Source organism: Bufo bufo, chromosome 4 (assembly GCF_905171765.1).
Source record: "Bufo bufo chromosome 4, aBufBuf1.1, whole genome shotgun sequence".
In the NCBI taxonomy this organism is placed as follows: Eukaryota; Metazoa; Chordata; class Amphibia; order Anura; family Bufonidae; genus Bufo; species Bufo bufo.
This window is the reverse complement of record NC_053392.1, coordinates 587,388,305-587,412,916: the sequence shown is the minus strand read 5'-3', so window position 1 is coordinate 587,412,916 and position 24,612 is coordinate 587,388,305. Positions and strand designations below refer to the sequence as shown.

At 42.3% G+C, this 24,612-nt stretch overlaps 1 protein-coding gene across 1 annotated transcript in view; it reads left to right on the top strand.

Annotated features, from left to right (window-relative positions):
• USH2A (usherin) overlaps window positions 1–24,612 on the top strand; it is a 1,179,609-nt gene that overhangs the window by 310,393 nt on the left and 844,604 nt on the right. Inside the window, exons 15-18 of the mRNA XM_040430191.1 lie at window positions 6,072–6,230; window positions 10,276–10,770; window positions 22,146–22,400; window positions 23,011–23,183. Coding sequence (XP_040286125.1) covers window positions 6,072–6,230; window positions 10,276–10,770; window positions 22,146–22,400; window positions 23,011–23,183 — 1,082 coding nt within the window. The remainder of the gene's footprint in view (window positions 1–6,071; window positions 6,231–10,275; window positions 10,771–22,145; window positions 22,401–23,010; window positions 23,184–24,612) is intronic.

Here is a 24,612-nt window from a genome sequence, read left to right as displayed (position 1 = left end):
ATCCAAGCGCTTTGCAGCGCTTGGATTAAAGAGCTGCCAGAACGTATATATACAGTCATGTGAAAAAATTAGGACACCCTTTGAAAGCATGTGGTTTTTTGTAACATTTTTAATAAATGGTTATTTCATCTCCATTTCAACAATACAGAGAGATTAAAGTAATCCAACTAAACAAAGAAAACTGAAGAAAAGTCTTTTCAAGATCTTCTGTAAATGTCATTCTACAAAAATGCCTATTCTAACTGAGGAAAAAGATAGGACACCCTCACATGTATTCCCTCTTAAATTGGCTCAGATCTCACACAGGTATATCACACCAGGTGCACATAATTAGTAGATCGTTACTCTGCATGTTGAATGAGGCTTGCCCTATTTAAACCTCAGACATTTAGTTTGGTGTGCTCCTGACTGTTGAAGCGAGAGTGAGCACCATGGTGAGAGCAAAAGAGCTGTCAGAGGACTTCAGAAAAAAGATTGTAGCAGCCTATGAGTCTGGGAAGGGATTTAAAAAGATCTCAAAAGATTTTGAAATCAGCCATTCCACTGTCCGGAAGATAGTCTACAAGTGGAGGGCTTTCAAAACAACTGCCAACATGCCCAGGACTGGTCGCCCCAGCAAGTTCACCCCAAGAGCAGACCGCAAGATGCTAAAAGAGGTATCCAAAAACCCTAAAGTGTCATCTCGAGAACTACAGCAGGCTCTGGCTACTGTTGATGTAGAAGTACATGCCTCTACAATCAGAAAGAGACTGTACAAGTTTAACTTGCATGGGAGGTGTGCAAGGAGGAAACCTTTGCTTTCCAAGAGAAACATCGAGGCCAGACTGACATTTGCCAGCGATAAAGTTGACAAAGACCAGGACTTCTGGAATAATGTTCTTTGGACAGATGAGTCCAAAATTGAATTATTTGGACACAACAGCAGAGGACATGTTTGGCGTAAACCAAACACAGCATTCCAAGAAAAGAACCTCATACCAACTGTGAAGCATGGAGGTGGAAGTGTCATGGTTTGGGGCTGCTTTGCTGCAGCAGGACCTGGTCAGCTCACCATCATAGAATCCACGATGAATTCTACTGTGTATCAGAAGGTGCTTGAAGAACATGTGAGACCATCAGTTAGAAAATTAAAGCTGAAGCGGAACTGGACCATGCAACATGACAATGACCCAAAACATACTAGTAAATCAACCAAAGATTGGCTGAAAAAGAAGAAATGGAGAGTCCTGGAATGGCCAAGTCAAAGTCCAGATTTGAATCCCATTGAGATGCTGTGGGGTGACTTGAAAAGGGCTGTACGTGCAAGAAACCCCTCAAACATCTCACAGCTGAAAAAGTTCTGCATTGAGGAGTGGGGTAAAATTTCATCAGACCGATGTCGAAGACTGGTAGATGGCTACAAGAACCGTCTCACTGCAGTTATTTCAGCCAAAGGAGGTAACACTCGCTATTAGGGGCAAGGGTGTCCTATCTTTTTCCTCAGTTAGAATAGGCATTTTTGTAGAATGACATTTACAGAAGATCTTGAAAAGACTTTTCTTCAGTTTTCTTTGTTTAGTCGGATTACTTTAATCTCTCTGTATTGTTGAAACGGAGATGAAATAACCATTTATTAAAAATGTTACAAAAAACCACATGCTTTCAAAGGGTGTCCTAATTTTTTCACATGACTGTACGTGGTAGCTGCACGGGGTATGTGCAGCTATCACGTATATATACAGATTGCAGTCGTGAAGGGGTTAAAGAGCTCAGACAGGTGCTAAGTTAGATTAATAAGTGGAGTAGAGGTGGACTTTTTAAATGCACAGTAACAGGTCTTTGAGAGCCAGAATTCTTGCTGTTTCTTAGGTGTTCAAATACTTATGTTCAGCAGTGCAAGATAAATAAATTCTTTAAAAATCATACAATGTGATTTCCTGCTTTTTTATATTTTTTATTCTGTCTCTCAGAGTAGGAATGCACCTACAATGTGAATTTCAGACCCCTCCATGATTTCTAAGTGGGAGAACTTGCAAAATCGCACGGTGTTCAAATACTTCTGTTCCTCACTGTATATACAGTCAGGTCCATAAATATTGGGACATCTATACAATTGTAACATTTTTGGCTCTATACACCACCACAATGGATTTTAAATGAAAAAAACAAGATGTACTTTAACTGCAGACTGTCAGCTTTAATTTGAGGGTATTTACATCCAAATCAGGTGAACGGTGTAGGAATTACAACAGTTTGCATATGTGCCTCCCACTTGTTAAGGAACCAAAAGTATTGGGACAATTGGCTTCTCAGCTGTTCCATGGCCAGGTGTGTGTTATTCCCTCATTATCCCAATTACAATGAGCAGATAAAAGGTCCAGAGTTCATTTCAAGTGTGCTGTTTGCATTTGGAATCTGTTGCTCTCAACTCTCAAGATGAGATCCAAAGAGCTGTCACTATCAGTGAAGCAAGCCATCATTAGGGTGAAAAAACAAAACAAACCCAACAGAGAGATAGCAAAAACATTAGGCGTGGCCAAAACAACTGTTTGGAACATTCTTAAAAAGAAGGAACGCACTGGTGAGCTCAGCAACCCCAAAAGACCCGGAAGACCACGGAAAACAACTGTGGTGGATGACCGAAGAATTCTTTCCCTGTTGAATAAAACACCCTTCACAACAGTTGGCCAGATCAAGAACACTCTCCAGGAGGTAGGTGTATGTGTGTCAAAGTCATGGCGAGGGCATGTATGGCTGCCAATGGAACTGGTTCTCTTGTATTTATTGATGATGTGACTGCTAACAAAAGCAGCAGGATGAATTCTGAAGTGATTCGGGCAATATTATCTGCTCATAATCAGCCAAATGCTTCAGAACTCATTGGACGGCGCTTCACTGTGCAGATGGACAATGACCCAAAACATACTGAAAAAGCAACCAAAGAGTTTTTTAAGGGAAAGAAGTGGAATGTTATGCAATGGCCAAGTCAATCACCTGACCTGAATCCGATTGAGCATGCATTTCACTTGCTGAAGACAAAACTGAAGGGAAAATGCTCCAAGAACAAGCAGGAACTGAAGACAATTGCAGTCGAGGCCTGGCAGAGCATCACCAGGGATGAAACCCAGCGTCTGGAGATGTCTATGCGTTCCAGACTTCAGGCTGTAATTGACTGCAAAGGATTTGCAACCAAGTATTAAAAAGTGAAAGTTTGATTTATAATTATTATTCTGTCCCATTACTTTTCATTCCTTAACAAGTGGAAGGCACATATGCAAACTGTTGTAACTCCTACACCGTTCACCTGATTTGGGTGTAAATACCCTCACATTAAAGCTGACAGTCTGCAGTTAAAGCACAACTTGTTTGTTTCATTTCAAATCCATTGTGGTGGTGTATAGAGTCAAAAATGTTAGAATTGTGTCGAGGTCCCAATATTTATGGACCTGACTGTATATATATATATATATATATACAGTACAGACCAAAAGTTTGGACACACCTTCTCATTCAAAGAGTTTTCTTTATATTCATGACTATGAAGGCATCAAAACTATGAATTAACACATATGGAATTATATACATAACAAACAAGTGTGAAACAACTCAAAATATGTCATATTCTAGGTTCTTCAAAGTAGCCACCTTTTGCTTTGATTACTGCTTTGCACACTCTTGGCATTCTCTTGATGAGCTTGAAGAGGTAGTCCCCTGAAATGGTCTTCCAACAGTCTTGAAGGAGTTCCCAGAGATGCTTAGCACTTGTTGGCCCCTTTTGCCTTTACTCTGCGGTCCAGCTCACCCCAAACCATCTCGATTGGGTTCAGGTCCGGTGACTGTGGAGGCCAGGTCATCTGGCGCAGCACCCCATCACTCTCCTTCATGGTCAAATAGCCCTTACTTTCAAAGTTTTCCCAATTTTTCGGCTGACTGACTGACCTTCATTTTTTAAAGTAATGATGGCCACTCGTTTTTCTTTACTTAGCTGCTTTTTTCTTGCCATAATACAAATTTTAACAGTCTATTCAGTTGGACTATCAGCTGTGTATCCACCTGACTTCTCCTCAACGCCACTGATGGTCCCAACCCCATTTATAAGGCAAGAAATCCCACTTATTAAACCTGACAGGGCACACCTGTGAAGTGAAAACCATTTCAGGGGACTACCTCTTGAAGCTCATCAAGAGAATGCCAAGAGTGTGCAAAGCAGTAATCAAAGCAAAAGATGGCTACTTTGAAGAACCTAGAATATGACATATTTTCAGTTGTTTCACACTTGTTTGTTATGTATATAATTCCACATGTGTTAATTCATAGTTTTGATGCCTTCAGTGTGAATCTACAATTTTCATAGTCAGAAAAATAAAGAAAACTCTTTGAATGAGAAGGTGTGTCCAAACTTTTGGTCTGTACTGTATATATATTACCACACAGTGTTCAAATATGTAGTCCATTTACTTTATATAAGTAGTGCAAAGAGTACCAGATGCCTTTGGCTAAGATCATGAAAAGACTGGATGAAGCAGTGAAATTTTTAAATGCATAGCACATGGTATGCAAATCCAGCCATATGCTGTCATGTGATTCAAGGTATAGATCTCCGTCGGCTATCCTCATCACCCTGCTCATCCAGCCAGAGTGCTTGTGGTGACTATAACACTGCTGCTCTTTCCTCTGCTCAGTTATACAACATATTTTTAGATTAATAATTAATAACCCTCAATGCTATTTGCTACTAGATCTTGCCCTTTCTTAAATGCTGACCCAGTGTCTGCTGTTACTATCTCCTTGGGTAGGGCAGGCCACAGTTTGACAACTCTAAGGCTGGGTTCACACTTGAGCGTATTTGATATGCGCGTATAACGCGCGTTTTTGTGGGCGTTTTTGTCCATGGTGAACGCGCGTATTACACGCGTTTGTGTGATTGACAGCAGTGTCCTATGGCTGCAAACGCGCGACAAAACGCCCCAAAGAAGCTCAAGAACTTGTTTGAGCGTAGGACGTTTTTCAGCGCATTCAAACGCGCTGTAAAACGCTCAAGTGAGAACCAGGGCCATAGGGAAGCATTGGTTTTCATGTGTTGAGCGTTTTACAGTGCGTTTGAACGCACTGTAAAACGCTCAAGTGTGAACCCAGCCTTAGGGTACGGCCACACAGTCAGGTTTCTACATGCAGATTTGGAAGCCAAAACCAGGAGAGAATAAAAAAAGGGGAGATGTATCTGTCCTGTATACTTTCTGTGCTTTTATGATCCACTCCTTATTTTGGCTTCCAAAACTGCATGTAGAAACCTGACCGTGTGGTCGTACCCTAACTGTAAAGAACCCTTTCCTGTATTTGTGTCTGAATGAATGTCCTTTGATGTTTTGTAAAGTACAAGCAACATGTATGTATACCGTACATGTAAATTAGACGACTTCTTACTTACTTTTTGCCTTCCTCTGGATCAACTTGCAGGATAACAGGCTGAACTAATATGTTCCAAGGTGTCTTCTTTCCAAGCTGAACAAGTTGGGTTTATCAGCCTCTTATTAGAAGAGATACCTTCCATCCCTCTAGTCACCACCTCTGGATTTTTTCTAGTTCGAGATATGGCCTTACAAATGAATCAACAAGCTTAATATCCCACTGCATTCCCTAGTTTTTGCCTCTCTTTTTATACACCCTAAAATCTTATTTGAACTAATATGTTCCAAGGTGTCTTCTTTCCAAGCTGAACAAGTTGGGTTTATCAGCCTCTTATTAGAAGAGATACCTTCCATCCCTCTAGTCACCACCTCTGGATTTTTTCTAGTTCAAGATATGGCCTTACAAATGAATCAACAAGCTTAATATCCCACTGCATTCCCTAGTTTTTGCCTCTCTTTTTTATACACCCTAAAATCTTATTTGCCTTTGCAGCTGCTGCTTGACATTGAACACTGCTGTTTCTCTTACAGTCTGAATACAGAGCAGTTTTGCGTCTTGGGTTAGTTTGTGAAAGTTTGCGTGCACCCACATTCTGTAATGTAAATGATGTCAAGATATGGTAAATGTGATTGTCCCAGGTGTCCATGCTGTTTTCAGTAAAATATGTATTTTCAATTCTACAGCTCCTTCCCAACAGCCACCTCCGAGAGGACATGTCATAAACAGCACCACTATCATGCTTACCTGGAGTCCACCAGATGCCCCAAATACCAATCAGATTGACTACATGCTATATAGAGATGGCCTTGGGATCTATGAAACCGCTGACCATTACCCATACAGTAAGTAATAGAGGCTGCTTCTCATTGTTGGATATTTTCCTCTCTATAGACTGAAGACATCATGTATTCCACAGGAAATTTCCATGTTGGCGGTTGTTCTCAACCTCCCAGCACCGGGGTCCTGGGTTCAAATCCCACTAAGGACAACATCTGCATGAAGTTTGTATGTTCTCCCCATGTTTGCTTGGGTTTCCTCCAGGTACTCCGGTTTCCTTCCATACTCCAAATACATACTGATAGGGACCTTAGAATGTGAGCCCCATTGGGGACAGTTGGATGCTAATGTCTGGAAAGTGTAGCGCTATATAAGTGCAGACAATAATAATAAAATTGTTTAAGTGTCAACATCTGCATTTTGAAAATATAATCATAATGTTGATGTTACGAACTAGAGATGAGCGAATCGAATCCCACAAAGTGGAATTCGATTTGAATTTCAGGATAAATTTGATTTGCCTTGTGTAAGCGAATCGATTTAACCTGAAATAGTGTAAGATGCAAGATGACGGTGGCCGGCCCGTCGTGAGCAAATGGAGGTGGTAAGTTTTTTAAATTTTTTATTTTATTTTAATTTCACACTGTTTTACACGCAATTACACGCAATTATGTATGAACGCGGCATCTGAAGGGTACAATGACGGGGGGCGGCGCTATAACAGATCCCTGTCATTGAAAGAAAGAAAATTCGCTCATCTTTAGTACTAACATCAATTGGCTGGCATTTATGTAACTATTGTCTAAACTTGACTGTACTGTGGGAGACAAGATAGGCAGGACTATGCTACTGACAAAAGTACAGCAGAGAATGCATGCACATATTCTGCCCATTTAACCATGTGGCGGAGTATAACTTTTACAGTACATCCACACATACTGGAAAAAATCAGTTTGGATTTTAATGCAAATTCCACCTGTATTTAGTTGCAAATTCACCACCGATTTTTCCAAGAGAGTAGATGGGATTTGTTAAAATCTCTTCCACTTTGCTGCAAATATGTTTGGACCCCCCCCCCGAATCCATAAGTAAAATGTGCTGCAGTTCCACTATGGGGGAACATGCCCTTACTTTTTCTGTAATGTAAATGAGGCTATAGCAATTAAAGGGGGATTCCCATCTGGGCATTTATGGCATAGGGATATGTCATAAATGTTCCATAGGTGTGGGTCTCACCTCTGAAACCAACTCCTATCTCAAGAACGTGGAACCATCGTGAATGGATAGCAAGCCGCATATCGTCAGCCACCCCTGAATTCACTGCTAAGGGACTTCCCAAAATAGCCACGCATTGGCTTGGCCATATTTGAAAGTCCAATGTTGGAAGTGCCCTGCATGCACAGCTTCCTCTCCATTCACATTTCAAAAAAACTCTTTGTTAAAGGGGTTTTCCAAGCTCCTGATATTGATGACCTATCCTCAGGATAGGTCATCAATATCCGGTCACTGAGGGCCTGACACCCCACATCCCCACCGATCAGTTGTTTCCTGTAAAATCTGTGCCTGGAAGAGGAAGCATAGGTTCATTCAAAGTGTAGTGGTTGTGCTCGGTTACTGCAACTAAGCTCCCATTCAATTCAGAGATGAGCTGCAGTAACCCAGCACGGCCACTAGTACTTCCTGCTCTACTCAAGAGCTAGTGTTATATATTCACCTGTCTGTGCTTCCACAGCGAACCCAGCCCCTCTGCCGTGGCCTGCTGGTCTCGCTTCGGCTATGGTAATCAGACCTGCTGATGGTGTCGTTGGTCAGCTTATCAGGGAGCAGAGAAGCCATACAACTTAGGCTTGGTGCAGGCACCACACACGCTTAGTTTCCCTCTCATTTTGGATTCCTGGATTGCTGAAATTTTGCCTGTTGACTGTGACTTTTCCTCTGACTTCTGATTTGGTATCTGACGAGGAATTGACCCTTTTCTGGTATTGTACTATGCTGTGGTAACACAACCTGGTTTAACATTACTCTTAATTTTTTTTACGTTGGCTTGCATCGCTGTTTTTGTATGCTGCCTCTGTCTGTATTGTTTACCCTAGGTTTTGTCTTGGTTTGTCTTTTATTTACTTTTAGGTCTACTGCACTTAGCTAGACCAGGGACCATCGCTAAGTCGGGAGACGCTGTTTAGGGCGGATCATCCAAGTAGGTAGGGACAGTGGTGTGGTTGGAGACTAGGGGGTGCACTGATCTCTACCCAGTGTGACAGGTAGTTCATGTAATGGAAACTGGAGGGAACAACTGATCAGTGGGGGAGCAAGGTGTTGCACCTTCACCAATTAGATATTAATGACCTATCCTGAAGATAGATCATCAATATCGTTAGCCTGGAAAACCCCTTTACCGGAATCTCACTGATCATAATGCAATAACATATGTTAGGTATAAGTCAAAGACGCAATCCCCAAAAAACGTCAAATAAGCTACAGTATGCCAAACATAATATGTCACCTATTTTCACAAAGTAGACCCATGCCTTCACCACTAGTGGGCCATTTACACCAAAATGCAAGTATTTTTATTTTTTAACAGGGCTCCATTTTTGCAATCTGCCTTTCTCCAGAAAACTGTTAATTATCGTAAATGGTCTGAAAACAGGGCACAAGTTCATAGAGAAAGAATGCATGGTAAATGCAAATCCTGTTAAATGGTATAGATTGAAAAATTGCATCAAATGTAATAGACGTAATGGTCTTTAACCACTGGGTAAAGCTTCTACTTACACTGAAACAGATTTCAGATATTAATCTAGAATTACTTGTTAATTTAATTAATCTAAATACAGCGGTGGAGAAGGTTAGGAAGGTGAGCTGTTAATCTGCTTACACGCTTTTACAAAATTTGTGTGGAATATCTGTTTTGCTGGCTCGTTTTAAGTAGGTGTTGTAGGCTGTTGAGTCTGTGCCAGTGTTTTTGAGTCTGTGCTTGTGTTTTCATGACTTTCATGTCAGCTTATGGTGGCTGCTGGACCATTACTGCATGTGGGGGTCTATAATATTATCATGGGTTTGCACTCTACTGAAAAGACAATGGGACCACCCTATTGACATACACTCTTGAATAGGCACAATTTATGGCCCCAGTACCCAACTGTGCCCTTCAAACCCATCTGAACCTGTCTGGTGGCATCCACAGATCCTGAAGATCACTAGTGCCAGATGAAAGAGGTTTTCCTACACATGGCTAGGGTATGCCATTATTTTCTGATCAGTGAAAGCCCAGCTGCCAGAACCCTACCAATTTTGAGAATGAATGGGCCGCCAAGCTGTTTTAATTCTATGACCTATGCAGAGCAGCATTTTGAGCCAGGGCACTGCAGTAGAGCCCAATTTACTAAACCGGTCCTTCATCTCTGGACCCTAATCGTTGGAAACCCACCAATTACTAAGATTTTGCATATCCTAGTATTAAGTCATCACTGTCTATCATGGGAAAACCCTATCAAAGGAAAAGAACTGCCCGGGACCCTCTGCCACCTGGGCCCTCCACCTCTAACATTTTACAGATAAGACGAGGATGCTTTAATAAACTTTTTATATGGTATAAAAAAGATGGAGTGAATGAGATTTCATCAAGTACCTTTTAAAAAAAGAAAGAAAATATCCATATTTTGACCCAAATTAAGTGTTTTGCATTTGTTTGGAAAACCCTTTTAATTCAGCCACATTTAGGTGGGAACTCTTGCAAAATGTTTTGCCCAAGGGCTTCACCCAACATTTATCCAGCCCTGGGCTTTACACCTTGCATATTTTGTGATCTTGACTTTGGAGGGAGCTGTTGCTGGGCCAGTCCTCCCAGTTGATTCTACAGTAGATATACTGCATACCCTGCATATATATAACTAAGCCATCTGTCACCCTTGTCAAAGATTCAGTTTGTTGCCATAACCCTGTGTCTAAATACCCTGGCCAAGGCAGAATGACTTGTTGATACCACCATTGGCATCCCAACGGTCCCCCAAAAATTCCTCCTTTATGTGCAAACATTTTGTACCAATTGCTGATTGTGATCTGTAGTCCAAACTAACCCTTACCTCCATGCTTATGTCTTTGGATTAGGTATACAGAGCTACACGGATAAACCCCTTTTGCCATATACTGCCTACACTTATCACGTCAGTGCCAGGAATGTACATGGATCTGTCCGCAGTACCAATGTGACCTATCAAACAAGAGCCGGGCCACCATCTGGAGAAATAAAATTGAGCTTATTGTATCCCGTGGGTCAGTATTCGGCTTCAATGAACTGGACTATTATTCTGGATGCCCATGTACCTGTTGAGACATTCAGACTAATGTACACATCACAAGGGTCATTCAAGACAAGTATCGCGTATGAGGGTCTTGATACACAGGTCTCTGTTCATAATTTAACTCCTTTTACTAAGTATAATTTCACAGTACTCGTCTGTAATTCTGAAGGCTGCCTACAAAGTTTTCCAACCACAGTGGTAACGGCTCAAGCACCACCTTTAGGTCAGAGTCCACCAGTGGTCATAAATTCAAGCTCTACAGATATTCACCTACAGTGGTCACCACCGCTACAACCAAATGGTAAGACCTACTTCATTAATATGTATAGGGATTATTGAATTGCGTTAGATTTCTGTTCTTGCCATGTAAAAAAATAGAAATATAATCTAAAACTTTTGAGTTAAAACATTTAAATGTCCTAGAATTTAAATCAGAGAGAAACTATAGGAAGTGAACAGTTTGCAAATGCAGCTGGACAATTGGGCTCGATTCCAATGGCTACACTGCCATATAAGAGAATGACAGTGTTTACTGTTCAGGAAACAGGAGAGGTACGATGGAGACAAGAAAAAGAAAAGACTCTGCACTGGATGACTTCAAAGGTAAGTGTTTATTAAAAAACACATAGACTATAAAACATAGCTACGTGCTTCGGACATAATACATACAAGGAGAAAATATATACCAGAGCCACCGGAAATAGGTATTAACCCTAGATTATCTGACAGCACCAGGAAGAGATAAAAAAAAAAAAACAGAAAACAAGTATAAAGGCAAATTAAATGTAACATAGTAGCCCTTAAATGGCAAACATAGATGGACCTATAAAATATCCCTAAATAGATAAAAGAAGGAGTAAAAGTTGGCCACCATTCAGAAAAGTAAACAAGAATGACGGGTTACCATGATAACCATAAACAATGTAAGTGACATGTAAGAAGTAATCACATGGGGCAGATCAGAATACACAGTAGTGAACACAATTAGGAGATTCAGAAGAGGCTTCATGTATGTGCAGGTATATGTAAGAGTAGCTGGTATGCCACCAAGATATGCAAATATCTAGAAAAAATATATAGATTAATAATAAAATAAACAATTTATAAACTATTCGTTGTTTTAAAAAACATGAACACTAGACAACTGGCCTAAATACATAGATACATCTCCTGCTTTGCCTCACATATTACAAAGCTGTCTGACCGCAGCCACCACCAGGGGGAGCCCAGTGCATAGGATTTTATACAGTGATCATTGACCGCAATGGGAGCTGTACTCATCTCTTTGCACTGAGAATTAGCAGCATGAAAATACAGTCTTTTCACATCGGGAGCAGAAAAAGTTCAGAGCTCGGCCCCTCATTCCCCCCACGGGCCTCATAGCAGTCTTGTGATCTGCTTACACTGAAAGTTTGCCACTCCCTTGCAATATTTGGAGGGAGACGTTGCAAACTTTGTTGTAAAGGACAGAAAAAATAACTTTTATTAAAAGCTGAACAATAAACAAAAAATGTAGAACACTAACAAATGACCTTGTCAATTGGGAGAGAGTGTATCTAAGAAGGTCCATGCCATTTTCACCAACGGCAAACCCACAACTACTCTCTTAATTTTCATTTTTTTACCTTTAAACATAATTAATGGAGAAGACCCACATTAGACTCTTTTTACACATAAATGAATCCATGGTGATTTATTTTGCTTCCCTTACGGGATTAGTTGCCAGAGGCCCGTTGAGAGAGATGTATTTGCCTTTGCTTATGGTGGCATTTATTTCAATAGCAGAAAGCTTTATAATAATTTTTTGCCTCGTTGTCAAGGACAATTATTTTTAGTGCGACGATCAATGCTAATTAGGATTGTTTTAGGACAGATAATCTACACTTCCAAAATAGTTACTGATGACACAGAAAAATAATATCATATCATGCATTTCCCATGTTAATCAGTTCTTTATGCAAAATCAAAATGACATATTTTTCTGTTTCCACATTTTGTTATCTTGATTGTCACTTATGACACTTTCTTTAAAGCATGTAGAATTTATAAAGTATTAATAGATAGAAATGATTTCAGATAAAATATGCCATAAATGTTTCATAGGTGCGGGTTCTCATCTTTAGGATCCCCCACTTATAGGTGGCCACATTTAGAGAAGGTTTACTTAGCGGTTTTGGTAAATACCATAGACTTCGGTGGAGAGTGCTGCATGCTCAAACACCTCTCTTTTCAGTCGCCTTTTAGATGCGGCCACCACTGGCCACCTCAGTTTGTGGATCATACTAGACCAAACCCAGAATTCAGACCACTGAATAACTACATCTGTCTGTAATAAAGACAGATACCAGAATAAATACAGGCCCAAAAATAACTAAAAATACAAATGCAATAGCACTCTGCAACCAGCATTCTGCCCTGCCTCTATGCTGGATGAGGCATTGGTGTACATTTTGGCCAAAGCGTAATAAGCCACTCACCACGTCAATGTCGCCTCTATGGAGTGGTCCCTAACACTAGTTCCTACCTGTTTATGGGCCATGACAGCCACACAAAGTCCAGGGAATGCAGGTGCAGCATGCACGCCAAGCACACTCTGCCTTTAACCCCGTCCGGTGCAATTACAGCTTTCATCGGATCCAGGGATGCAAGTACCAACATGCATGCTGAGCCCACTATATACTTCTCCTGGAGCCAAATGAATAAATACAGGCCCAAAAATAACTAAAGACCCCACCCCAGTATAAATATGTACTTCAGAATAAACAAAGACTCTAGATCAATCCCCGAAATAAATACAGGACCCTGGAAAACTGACTGAGTATGTTAGGCCAGGCAATGCTGTGCCTGTAATATGTGCTAATTTTAAAATATTTTTCCCAGAAACCCAGAGGAGTGTTATGAATGCTGACTGACTTACAATACTCCTTATTCACACTTAGTACCCTCCATAAAAAATAAATAGTACCCCAACCAAGGCCTCTGAGGAAGCCAAGAAAATGTTATTTGCTCAGTTCTGTTAATGGGTGTTTTTCAATAAAGAGCTAGGTTCCTGGTATGAGATACTCTTTTTCCTTTTCTTTTAGAAAGGAGAATATCTTGCATGCCCTTTGTTCAGAGAAGTATTATATGGGGACACACACACAGGACACAAAATCTTATTATGAAAAAACACTTATTAAACAGTTTGAGTCTACCATAAAAAGAGACATACTAAAGATGAGCAAAACAGTACTACTTATTTTGAATTCATCTCAAATTTTCACAGAAATTTGGATTCTAACAAACCCAAATAGTTAGCTTTCTTTTCAGACTTTTAAGAAGGCTTCCTAGGCAGCTAAGCTAGCCTCATATCTAAAAATAGCCAGGACAAAGGGGATTTATCAGATCAAAGCAGACAGATTTAGATTTTCTAGCTGAGAGGCCTTGGGAGGACCCCTGGGTGGGTGCTATTTCAATTCTAGTATGTGTGCTGACTATTGTTGGTTAGGCAGTGCTCCTCTTGGTTTCTTGGAAAAATATAGGCAAATTAGTATGTCTAACATCACCTGGCATCAGAAAGAATTACCTTGTCTTTTTGTCTAGAAAGATAATTTGCCTATCTTTGTGTTATTGGGAAAGATATTTAAATTCTGACAAAAAAGTAAGGGCAGGTTCACATATGTTTTGGAAGCTCCATTTAGGCCCTCCATCGCAGATTCTGTTAAAAAGATCAGATGAAACAGTTTTGCATGCAGAACTATTTCATCCAGTAAAAACAAAAACAAAACAGGATTCTGATTAGAAATTTAATGGACTGGTGTGGCTCCATTCAGTTCAGTTATGCGCTTTATCTGGCACTTCAGTTTTTCTACTTTTTCTACTTTTCTATAATAGAGCAGAACAGTGGAAATTAAACTGGTGATGTGAACCTGGCTATAGGAAAATAATTCCTTCTGATGGCAGCTAATGTTAGACATGCTAATTTGCATATCTTTCTTCCAGAAACCAAAAAAAGTCATCATGTGTATTGACTGGTCTTCATTAGAGATGAGCCAATCGAAGTAGACGAAGTAGAATTCGATCCGTATTTCAGGAAAAATTTGATTCTCACCAAATCCGAATTTCCTCACGCTTCGTGGTATCACATTTTTCCTAAAATGGCTGCTGCACATGTTAAGACATGGAGCAAAGAACTCTGGGAACGAGGGATAAACCACAATGCCATGCATGAAGCCAATCAGCAGCCAGCCAGCCCCTATGAGGTAGCCAGCCCTATAAATAGCCTCAGCAATTTTGGATTCTGCCATTTTCCAGTGTGCTTAGTGCAGGGAGAGACATCAGCAGGCACTAGGGACAGTGCTAGGAAAGACTTAATTATGCTGAAAAATCGATTTACAAGTTCAGGGAAAGATTAGTCAAGGTGTAGGGAAAGAATAGGAAGGCATCAATTACACTATAAAAGGAGAACAGGGTGCAATAGGAGAGTGTACAGCCTGGGTAATAGGAGCAATTCTATTACACCTTCCTGCACTAATTGGGGATCCAAATTGCAGCTATACTGCTGCTTTTAGGTTGTTTGCACTATATGATACATCACTAATTCCAGCAAACCTTGCTTGCGATTGAGGTGCAAGTTCTGTGTGATACAGCCATTTACAGGGTGTATTAATAGGAAAGATATGTTTGTCCTATTAGCCGTTCTGCATTGATTTTACATTGTTTTACTTTTTTTGGGTGGGGGGTGGATTAATAGAAAAAAAAAAGGAAAAACATTATGTCATAATTGCTGTTCAGCGGTGAAGTTACTTTGTACAACAGCCATTTACGGGGTGTATTAATGGGAAAGATACGTACGTCCCATTAGCCGTTCTGCGTTGATTTTACATTGCTTTATTTTTTTGGGAGGCGTGATAGGAAAAAAATAAGGGAGAATTATGTCATAATTGCCTTTTAGCAGTGAAGTTTCATTGTACTACAACCATTTACGGGGTGTATTAATAGGATAGAGATGTACGTCCTATTAGCCGTCCTGTGTTGCTTTTACATTGTTTTACTTTTTTTGGGGGGGTGTATTAATAGAAAAATAAAATAAAAATTACATATATATATATATATACAGTGGATATAAAAAGTTTACACACCCCTGTTAAAATGTCAGGTTTCTGTGCTGTAAAAAAATTTGACAAAGATAAATCATTTCAGAACTTTTTCCACCTTTAATGTGACCTTTAAACTGTACCACTCAATTGAAAAACAGAAGGTGGGCTAGTCCTTGAGCCTGTCGGTGTCTATCAAAGTGAACGGCAGTGCCGACGTGTGGAGCTGTAACTACGGTCAAGGACAATATATGTCCTTTACAGCCCACTAGGTAAATGTGGTTCCTGCCCAGCCACACCAGCAACTTGGCCAGGTGATGCCGCTTCCGCCTCCACGTTCTCACAACGTTGGTCCTGCGACAATGTCCGCTTCTGCCTCCTCATCCTCCACCTTGTCCTCAGGCTCCACTGCAGGGATAATTCACAGTGCCCCTCCAGCATACCACATGTGCAGGGCACGGCGGTGTCAAGCTGTTCTGCATCTAGTTTGCCTGGGTGAACGGAGTCACACATGGGAGGAACTACTCCGCGTCCTTCATTAAGAAATCGAATCCTTGCTTTCTTCTTGACAACTCAAAATCAGACCCATGGTGACCGACAAGAGGAAGAACATGGTGTCGGCGCTGCATCAACGAGGGCTGAGCCATGCACCCTGCATGGCGCACATGTTTAATCTGGTTGTAAAGCGGTTCCTAAAGTCTTCCGCCCATCTGCAAGACATCCTGAAAATGGCCAGGAAACTTGGCATGCACTTCAGCCACTCGTACACCGCAAAGCACACCCTACATGAGCTGCAGCGGCAGAGCGGCGTCCCCCAACATAGGGTGATATGCGACGTTTCCCACCCGTTGGAATTCCACCCTCCATATGTTGGACCGATTATATGAACAGAGAAAGGCCATAAACGATTTCTTGATGATACAGGCAGACAGAGGTACTCCCATGTGTAACTTCGATGTCAGCCAGTGGCAGCTCATGCGTGATACCAGCCGTTTGCTCGGGCCTTTTGAGGAGACGACTTTGTCAGTCGCCAGGACTACGGGATGAACAACGTTATTCCACAGATTTATGTCCTGGAACAGATGCTGCTAAATGTGGCTGGCCAGGGGACAGGATATGTGGCAACTACATCTCATGGCCACATGAGCCCTGTGGGGGCTGAACTAGAGGAGGAGGAGCAGGACATTCTAGCACAAGCAATGTGTAGAGAAATGGGTGGTTTTTCTATACAGGTGACAGGAGATGAGTAGCAGGAGAAGCAGGACCAGCCAGAGGAGCTACAGTGCGATGAGGAAGATGAGGCAGAGGATCCAGACACACCATGGCAGTATGCAGTGGAGATGGAGGCAGGGAGCCCTTCCGAGTCACTTGGCAAATGGCCCAATGCATGCTCACTTTCTTGCGTAGTTACTAGTGTTGATCGCGAATATTCTAATCGCGAATTTTTATTGCGAATAGCGACACTTCGAGAATTCGCGAAAAATCTAGAATATAGTGCTATATATTCGTAATCGCAAATATTCTAGGTTTTTATTCATCAGTACTACTGCTTCTTGCTTGTGGGCCAATGAGAGGGCTGCAAACTCTTTGTCAGAGCTTAGCAACCAATAGGAAAGTTGCCTACTCCTTTACTATATAAGAAACTCCCCAGCAGCTGTTTTTTGCAGTTCTGAGAGAGAGAGAGCAGTGTCATTGCTGTGCTCTGTGCTTTCATCTGCATCCTATTCCTTATCCAATTACATTAGATAGTTAGTTAGCTCATATATATAATACAGATAGTTAGTGGGAGCAGCGCCGGACTGGGACAAAAAATGGGCTTAGGCATTTTTGACTGAGCAGCCCAATCACATGACCCCCAACAGGCCCCACCCCCTTGCAGTTTAGGGGCGTAACCAAAACCGGAAGCACAATTGAGGGGCAGGGCCAGCCACCAGTAAGATAGGAAGGCTTCAGCCAACACACAAGCTTTGCAACAACCAACATACAGACCTTGCAACAATATAGGAAGCTACAGAAAAGTCTTATAATATCCTCAGTGGATCTCAACCTCCCCATCCTCCGGGAATAGCGTCCGTGCCCGGCCGAACACAATCAGGCTAACCAGGGGTCAAGTCCTGGCAAAAAAAAGTGTGGGAACTCACCCAAGTGCCTCCGCGTGATGTCACAGCGTGCGGCGTTCGCAAAGGGCAGGGGAGGTCGGCTGGAGCAAGCAAGTACTGTATTTTTTGCCCTATTAGACGCACCGGCCCATAAGACGCACCTAGGCTTTAGAGAGGGACAATAAGAAAAATATATTTTTTATTAGACCTCAGGTCAGACCACCAATCAGACTCCCAATGTTAATCAGACCTCAGCTAACAGCCCAATAAGATCCCCAATGTTAATAAGACCTCAATAAAACCTCAGATCAGACCCCAATATGAATGACCCCCAATCAGACCTCAGATAATAGCCCCATGCCTCATAGCAGCCCCCAGTAGCCTCATAGAAGCCCCCAGTGCCTCTCATCAGCCCCCCTGTGTTATGGGGGCATCTGTGGATGACGCACTGTTATAGGCATCTGTGGAGGACACACGGTTATGGGGGCATCTGTGGATGATGCACTGTTATTAACAGTGCGTCATCCACAGATCCCCCCCATAACAGTATCATCCACAGACCCCCCCCCATAACAGTGTCATCCACATATATCCCCTTAATAGACTGTTAAGGGGATATCTGTGGATGGCACTGTTATGGGGGCATCTGTGTGGAATCTGACACAGATGCGGGGGGCATCTGTGGATGACACTGTTATGGGTGGCCGGGGGGATCTGTGGATGACACACATATATGGCAGCGCAAGCATCTTGTGCTATATATGTGTCATCATCCACATCCACAGATATTTCTCCCCCCCCATAGCAGTGTCCCTGACAGTGTCCCTATTGTAAGACGGACCCCGCCGTTCCTTATGTAAGTGAGCTATTGAGCTTGTAAATAAACTTGTGCAAAGTATATGTATTAGTTACTATCTAATAATCTATCACTAACTTACTGGGACTGGGACAGTCAGGACTCCAGATAGTATTCACAATTCACATCAGTTTTTCTTTTTCACAGACAGTGCACAAAAGACATCACATGTTATCACCATCCATTCACTGGGCATGGACAGTTGGGCACTGGGGCGGGCAGGCAGGCTGGCTCCCGCTCTTCAAACATTCAAACTAGGCGGCCGGCGGCAGCGTAACGTGATGTGACTCACTACGTCACGCCGCACGTGCATGCTCCTCCCACTTTATTAATGAAGGTGGAGCAGGCGTGTGACGTCAGAGTGAGTGACGTTACGCGGCCGGCCGCCGGGGGAGGGAGTCACGGAGGCGGAGCACAGGAGCAGTGGGGGTGGACTGGATACACTGTCTACAGTATGTGTCTTTGTGTCATGATTGAAGCTGTGCGGTCGCCGGTCGGACACTAGTGCGGGGCTGGCAGGCGGCAGTGCAGGAGGCGGAGCACAGGGGTGTGATTAGGGTGTGCCCAGGCACACCCGGCACACCCCGTGCGCACGCCTATGCCCTCGACTCGAGCCCTGAGGTGGCCCGGCCTACCGGGCATTTGTCCGGTCTGCCCTATGGCCAGTCCGGCCCTGAGTGGGAGATAGTCAGTGTAGGTTAGACAGTGATATAGTGTAGCTGTTAGGTTCCAGTGCAGGGTGTTAGGTAGTGTGATAGGAATTACAGTTTCTCTGCTGTCCATACATACATGCTACAGACATAGTGCACCAATCAGTAATATCTACTCAGATATGATAAAATGTGAAGTTGCACGTACTGCGCAAAAAAATGTGCATCATTAGTGCTGATTTGCGCAATCGCAAAAATAATGACTGGAGATATTTATTGCGAATATTATGCGAAAAATTCACGAAATATAGCGAAAACGAATATTGCCTATGCCGCTCATCACTAGTAGTTATAGCCGAATTGTCACCATTCGGCATATGGATGACTACTGGCTCTCCACCATGTTAGACCTTCGCTATCAGTCGAAAATAGGGGCCTTTTTTATACCCTCTGAGAGGGAGGACAAACTGAACTACTATCGAGACATCCTATGTAGTCAGTTGGCCGCTGCCTATGTGCGCCATCGCCCATTCTCACGCAGGTCTGACCGGGGGGCCCTGAGCTCACGTTCCACTTCCATGGCTGATGGGGGTTGGGGTGGGGGGGCAGGAGCAGTATCAGCTCCATCAGCGGCAACTTAAGTCTAGAGTCGCTGATGAGCAGTTTTCTTCACCTGCCTACTGAAGAAACTACTCACCAGCAGCAGCAGCTAGACAAAGAGCAGAACCTGAACCAGCAGGTAGTGGCATACTTGGAGTGCACCCTGCCACCCCACATCGAAGATCCCCTGGACTACTGGGCAGCCAAACTCGATTTGTGGCCGCAACTGGCCGAGTTTGCCCTTGAAAAGCTGTCCTGCTCAGTCAGCAGTGTGGCATCAGAGTGGGTGTTTAGTGCGGCGGGGGAAGAACTCGCCTGTTCACCCAAAATGTGCAGAAACTGACCTTTGTGAAGATGAATCAGGCATGGATCAGCCTGGATTTTCAAACACCAGTGCCTGATTCATCAGACTAGATCATCCATGGTGCCACACCATCACTTTGACAAAAGAGACCTGTTTCTTCTGGCTACCTGCTTTAGCTACTATTCTGATGCTGCCACCTGCTGCCAGGTGCTCCTACTGCCAGCCACCATCTTTAGCTGGTACTGGTATTGCCCCCACGTCCCCACTCTGTCACTGGGCCACTCTGTGGTCTCCTCATGCTGCTGCCACCTCACCATACTGTGGTCTCCTCATGCTGCTGCCACTTCAACACAATGTCACTGGGCCACTTTGTGGTCTTTTCATGCTGCTGCCACTTCACCACTCTGTGGTCTCCTCATGCTGCTGCCACATCACTGCTCTGTGGACTCCTCATGCTGCTGCCACATCACCACTCTGTGGTCTCCTCATGCTGCTGTCACCTCAACACTATGTCACTGGGCCACTTTGTGGTCTCCTCATGCTGCTGCCACCTCAACACTATGTCACTGGGCCACTGTGGTCTCCTCATGCTGCTGCCACCTCACCACTCTATGACTGGGTCACTATTTGACCATTCTTCTGATTTGTCAGAAGGAAGGAAAAATGAGACGCACAATGTATCCTGTCTATGAAGCAGCTGTAAGGCCTGTATGACATGGTCCCTATTTTGCATCAGAATTGGCTTATGATTTGGTAGCCAAAAGCAGGAGTGGGTACAAAACACAGAAGACATGCAAAGATTCCATTCACGTGTCATCTCTGTTTTGGATCCACTCCTGTTTTTTTTTGGCTTTTGCAATACTGATGGATTACTGACCAAATGCTGATGGAGTGAAGGCGGGTGCTCAACAGACAAGGGGATTATTGTTCTGACGGACCAGAGAAAGGGCAAAATAATCAGTGACGTCAACACAAACTTACTGCTGACACCCTCTCGACTCTGTCGGGGGGCTCTACTTGTATAAGCGTTAAATAGAACAGGTTTTGTAGACATCTATGTCGAATCAGCTGCCGACGGAGTAAAAGGAGTGCGAATCTTTTTGGAAAATTCGGCGAACTGACGAAATTGAATTTTTGAGAAGTTCGCTCATCTCTAGTCTTCATAATAGAAATAATACTCACCCAGACATCTCCCAAAGTCCTCTCAACTAGAAAAGCTGATTCTATCTGTTTTGTTATGATAAAGAGCTTTTGTCCTGAAAGAGCTGATAGCCGATGTGAGGCTGGCATAGCTATTCTCCTAGTTATGCAACATAAGTCTGTTTAAAAGGCTCCTTGTGCTTCATTGATCAATTTCCCCCTAATTTGTGTCCACTAAGTTTTTGGTAGTAGCCTAAAACTGTTCAATCAGCGCTTTTTCCTAAGATTTTTTTATTTTTTGTTGTGCTTGTGTCCCTACATAATGCTTTTCTGGATTAATGAAAGGAAAACAGAACATCTCATACCAGGAACCCAGCACTTTCTTGGTAACTACCCTTTAACAGAGCTGAGCAAATTCAATTTGCTTGGCTGCTTGAGAGGTTTTGGTTGGGGTACTATTTCTGAGTATGCGTGAGCGTTATTGTAAGCCAGGTAACGCTCCTCTGGGTTTCTGGGAAAAACATATGAAAATGAGCGCATCTTACATCTGCCAGCATCAGACAGGTTTAGGGAAGCTAATATGAATATCTTTCCCAGAAACCCAGAGAATTATTGCCTGGTCTACAATAATTGACACACATGGCCAGACAACGCATATATGTTGCCCAGAAACTCTCGCTCTCTGTCAAAGCATCACAAAAAAAAAAAAGAAAAATTCAAGTTTGGTAGAATCTTTACAGGCCCAGACCATACACTCTAAATAAAGATGTACCACAAAATACTAACTGGGGAATAAATATGTACCCAGAAAAAGTATAACTTTCTAACATACAGTACGCACCATCCGAGATCTGTCTCCATGTGCTGATTACAAGACTTGCTTATGAGCATTGGTACTGGCTCAAGACAGATCCTTTAACATTGCTTACGGTGATTCTTTTTTTTTTTCTAGGAGTGGTTATAAGGCATGAGCTGTACATGAGAGGCTTACACCAGGCACTTGAAAAACGAGTTTTCCATGCAAGTGGATGGCTGAACCCTCAGCCGGTGATGGAATCTGAGAATGAAAACGCCTTATTGCCACCAGTAACCCATGCAATGATTACCAACCTGGAACCAAACACAGAATATGAGTTTTGTATTGTGACAACTAACATGGCTGGTAGTGTTGCTTCAGAATGGGTGACATTAAAAACTGCAGAATCAGGTGAGAATATCTATCTATCTATCATCTATCTATCTATCTATCTATCTATCTATCTATCTATCTATCTATCTATCTATCTATCTATCTATCTATATATCTATCTATCTATCTATCTCATATATCTATATATCTATCTATAATCTATCTACCAACTATCTTTCTCATATCTATCGACATCTATTATCTATCACTTTTATCTACTATATCTAACTACTGTATCTTTCTATCGATCATCCATTCTAATCTCTCTTTCGTTTTATCTATCTTTCTTTCTTTCTATCACTTCTATGTGCTGTATCTATCTATCCCTATATCTATTGCTGCAAGTCCTGGAGGAGCGCAGCCTTTCTTTCCTTGGGGAAACCCTGATATTTGGGCTCCTGTCTGATGGAAGTTGGGGTGCCCTTGGTGTTGGGTTTGGTCAGTGCACAAGGCAGGAGATGTAGGTGCAGTGGCCGGGGAATGGTGCTAGAGTCAGTAACCAGACCAGTTGTAGAAAATGAACAAGTCTGTATTAAAGTGCAGAATGGGAGTTGTAGTACATCCAATGGAGTCAAGTACAACTATGCCGCTATAACATTAACTCATTCCATCAATACTCCATTTACAGAACCCACATACATGCCTCCTCCGTCTGTGATTCCACTTTCAGCGAACTCTCTAAATGTGTCTTGGGAGAAGCCGAGCAACAATGTAGCAAGAGGAGAAATTACTGGTTATACAATCAACTTGGTATCCCCAAATCTGGTGAAGAACCCTGATACAAGAAGAGCTTCTCCTGAGGTACAGTCACTGCCGCCCCCAGTACAGGGGTCTGTGGAAATGTGAGGTGTGAAATGCACCTGGAGAATAACAGGAAGGAATTTCTCTTGCAATTCATATTGCAATAGGGACCACCTGGCAACATATTTGGGGCATTTCAGGATAGAGTATCAGTCAGTATTGGGTGCCGCAGCTTTTTATCTGCCCAGTGGATCACCTTAAGAATATAGACTTCTATAGTTATCCCATCTGTGTTACTATATGACCTCTTTATGGCATGATGTTATAATTTTTTTCTTCTATCTTGATGTCATTTTTTTTAAGTTTGATGGTTTTGTAAGTTTACATTTTCTTACTTTTTATTTTTTGCATTAATGCCATGCTTAGCCTCCTGCATTGTCGGAACTCCTCGTACCCCTGTACAGGCTCCGCGCGCATGTCTCTGTCAAGTGCATAAAGCCTAAAATTATTTTTCCTGGAGAAATTCTAGGATGATATTTTTCAGATTTGGGGAAAAAAAATACAGTGTTCAAGGGAATAAAAATCTGTCCTGGTCACATGCACAGCACACAGCACACCGGCCCGGTCACTGTATAAGGGTGTTTTGAAAATCTGCCTACAAAATTAATTGCGGAATCTGTGTTTCAGCCCTTTTTTTTTTTTCCCTGCAGTTTTATTTATTTATTTATTTTTTTGTGTTTTAAACTTGTGGTTTCAAAAGCCACACAAAAAACATGCGGGAAGGTACAGAGCACTTTTTGATGCCATTCATTTCGATGGGAGATTCAGCGTGGATTCCCCCCTAAGATAGGGCATACTGCTTATTTTTTTAATACCCACCAGTTTACATGTTTTTTTAGTGCTAATTTTGGGGCATTTCTGCCTCAGAATTAGCTTTAAAAATGTCTCAAAACAGCCTCCCGTTCATTTCAGTGAGAAGCAAGACTTCACGTGGAAAAAAGAAGCAGCGTGCTGCGGTGGAATCCTTGCTGATTCTCACATTGAAATGAACGGGAAGCGTAAAAGAAAAAAAAAAACACTCCGTACATGTCAGTGCGTTTTCTGTGCTGTTTCTGGCACTGAAAATGGAAAAAACAGGAAGTGAAAATAAAATGTTGTAATGAAGTAAACACTCATTGGTTAAAAAATAATGCATTGAAAAACTGCATCAAAATGCGGCAAAAAAATGCACAAAAGACACATTGAATTTTATAGCCAGATTTTCAAAATCCGTCGTGTGAACTAGTGTTGAGCGAAGCAAAGCATCCGAAGTGGAATTCAGTCGGAATTTTAGGAAAAATTTGATTCCAAACGCAGAATTTTCTCGCACCTCATGGTAACGAATCATTTTCCCTAAAATGGTGGCTGGAGTTACCGTATTTTTCACCCTATAAGACGCGCAAAAGTGGGGGGGAAATGGTAGTGCATCTTATGGGGCGAATGCTGCCAT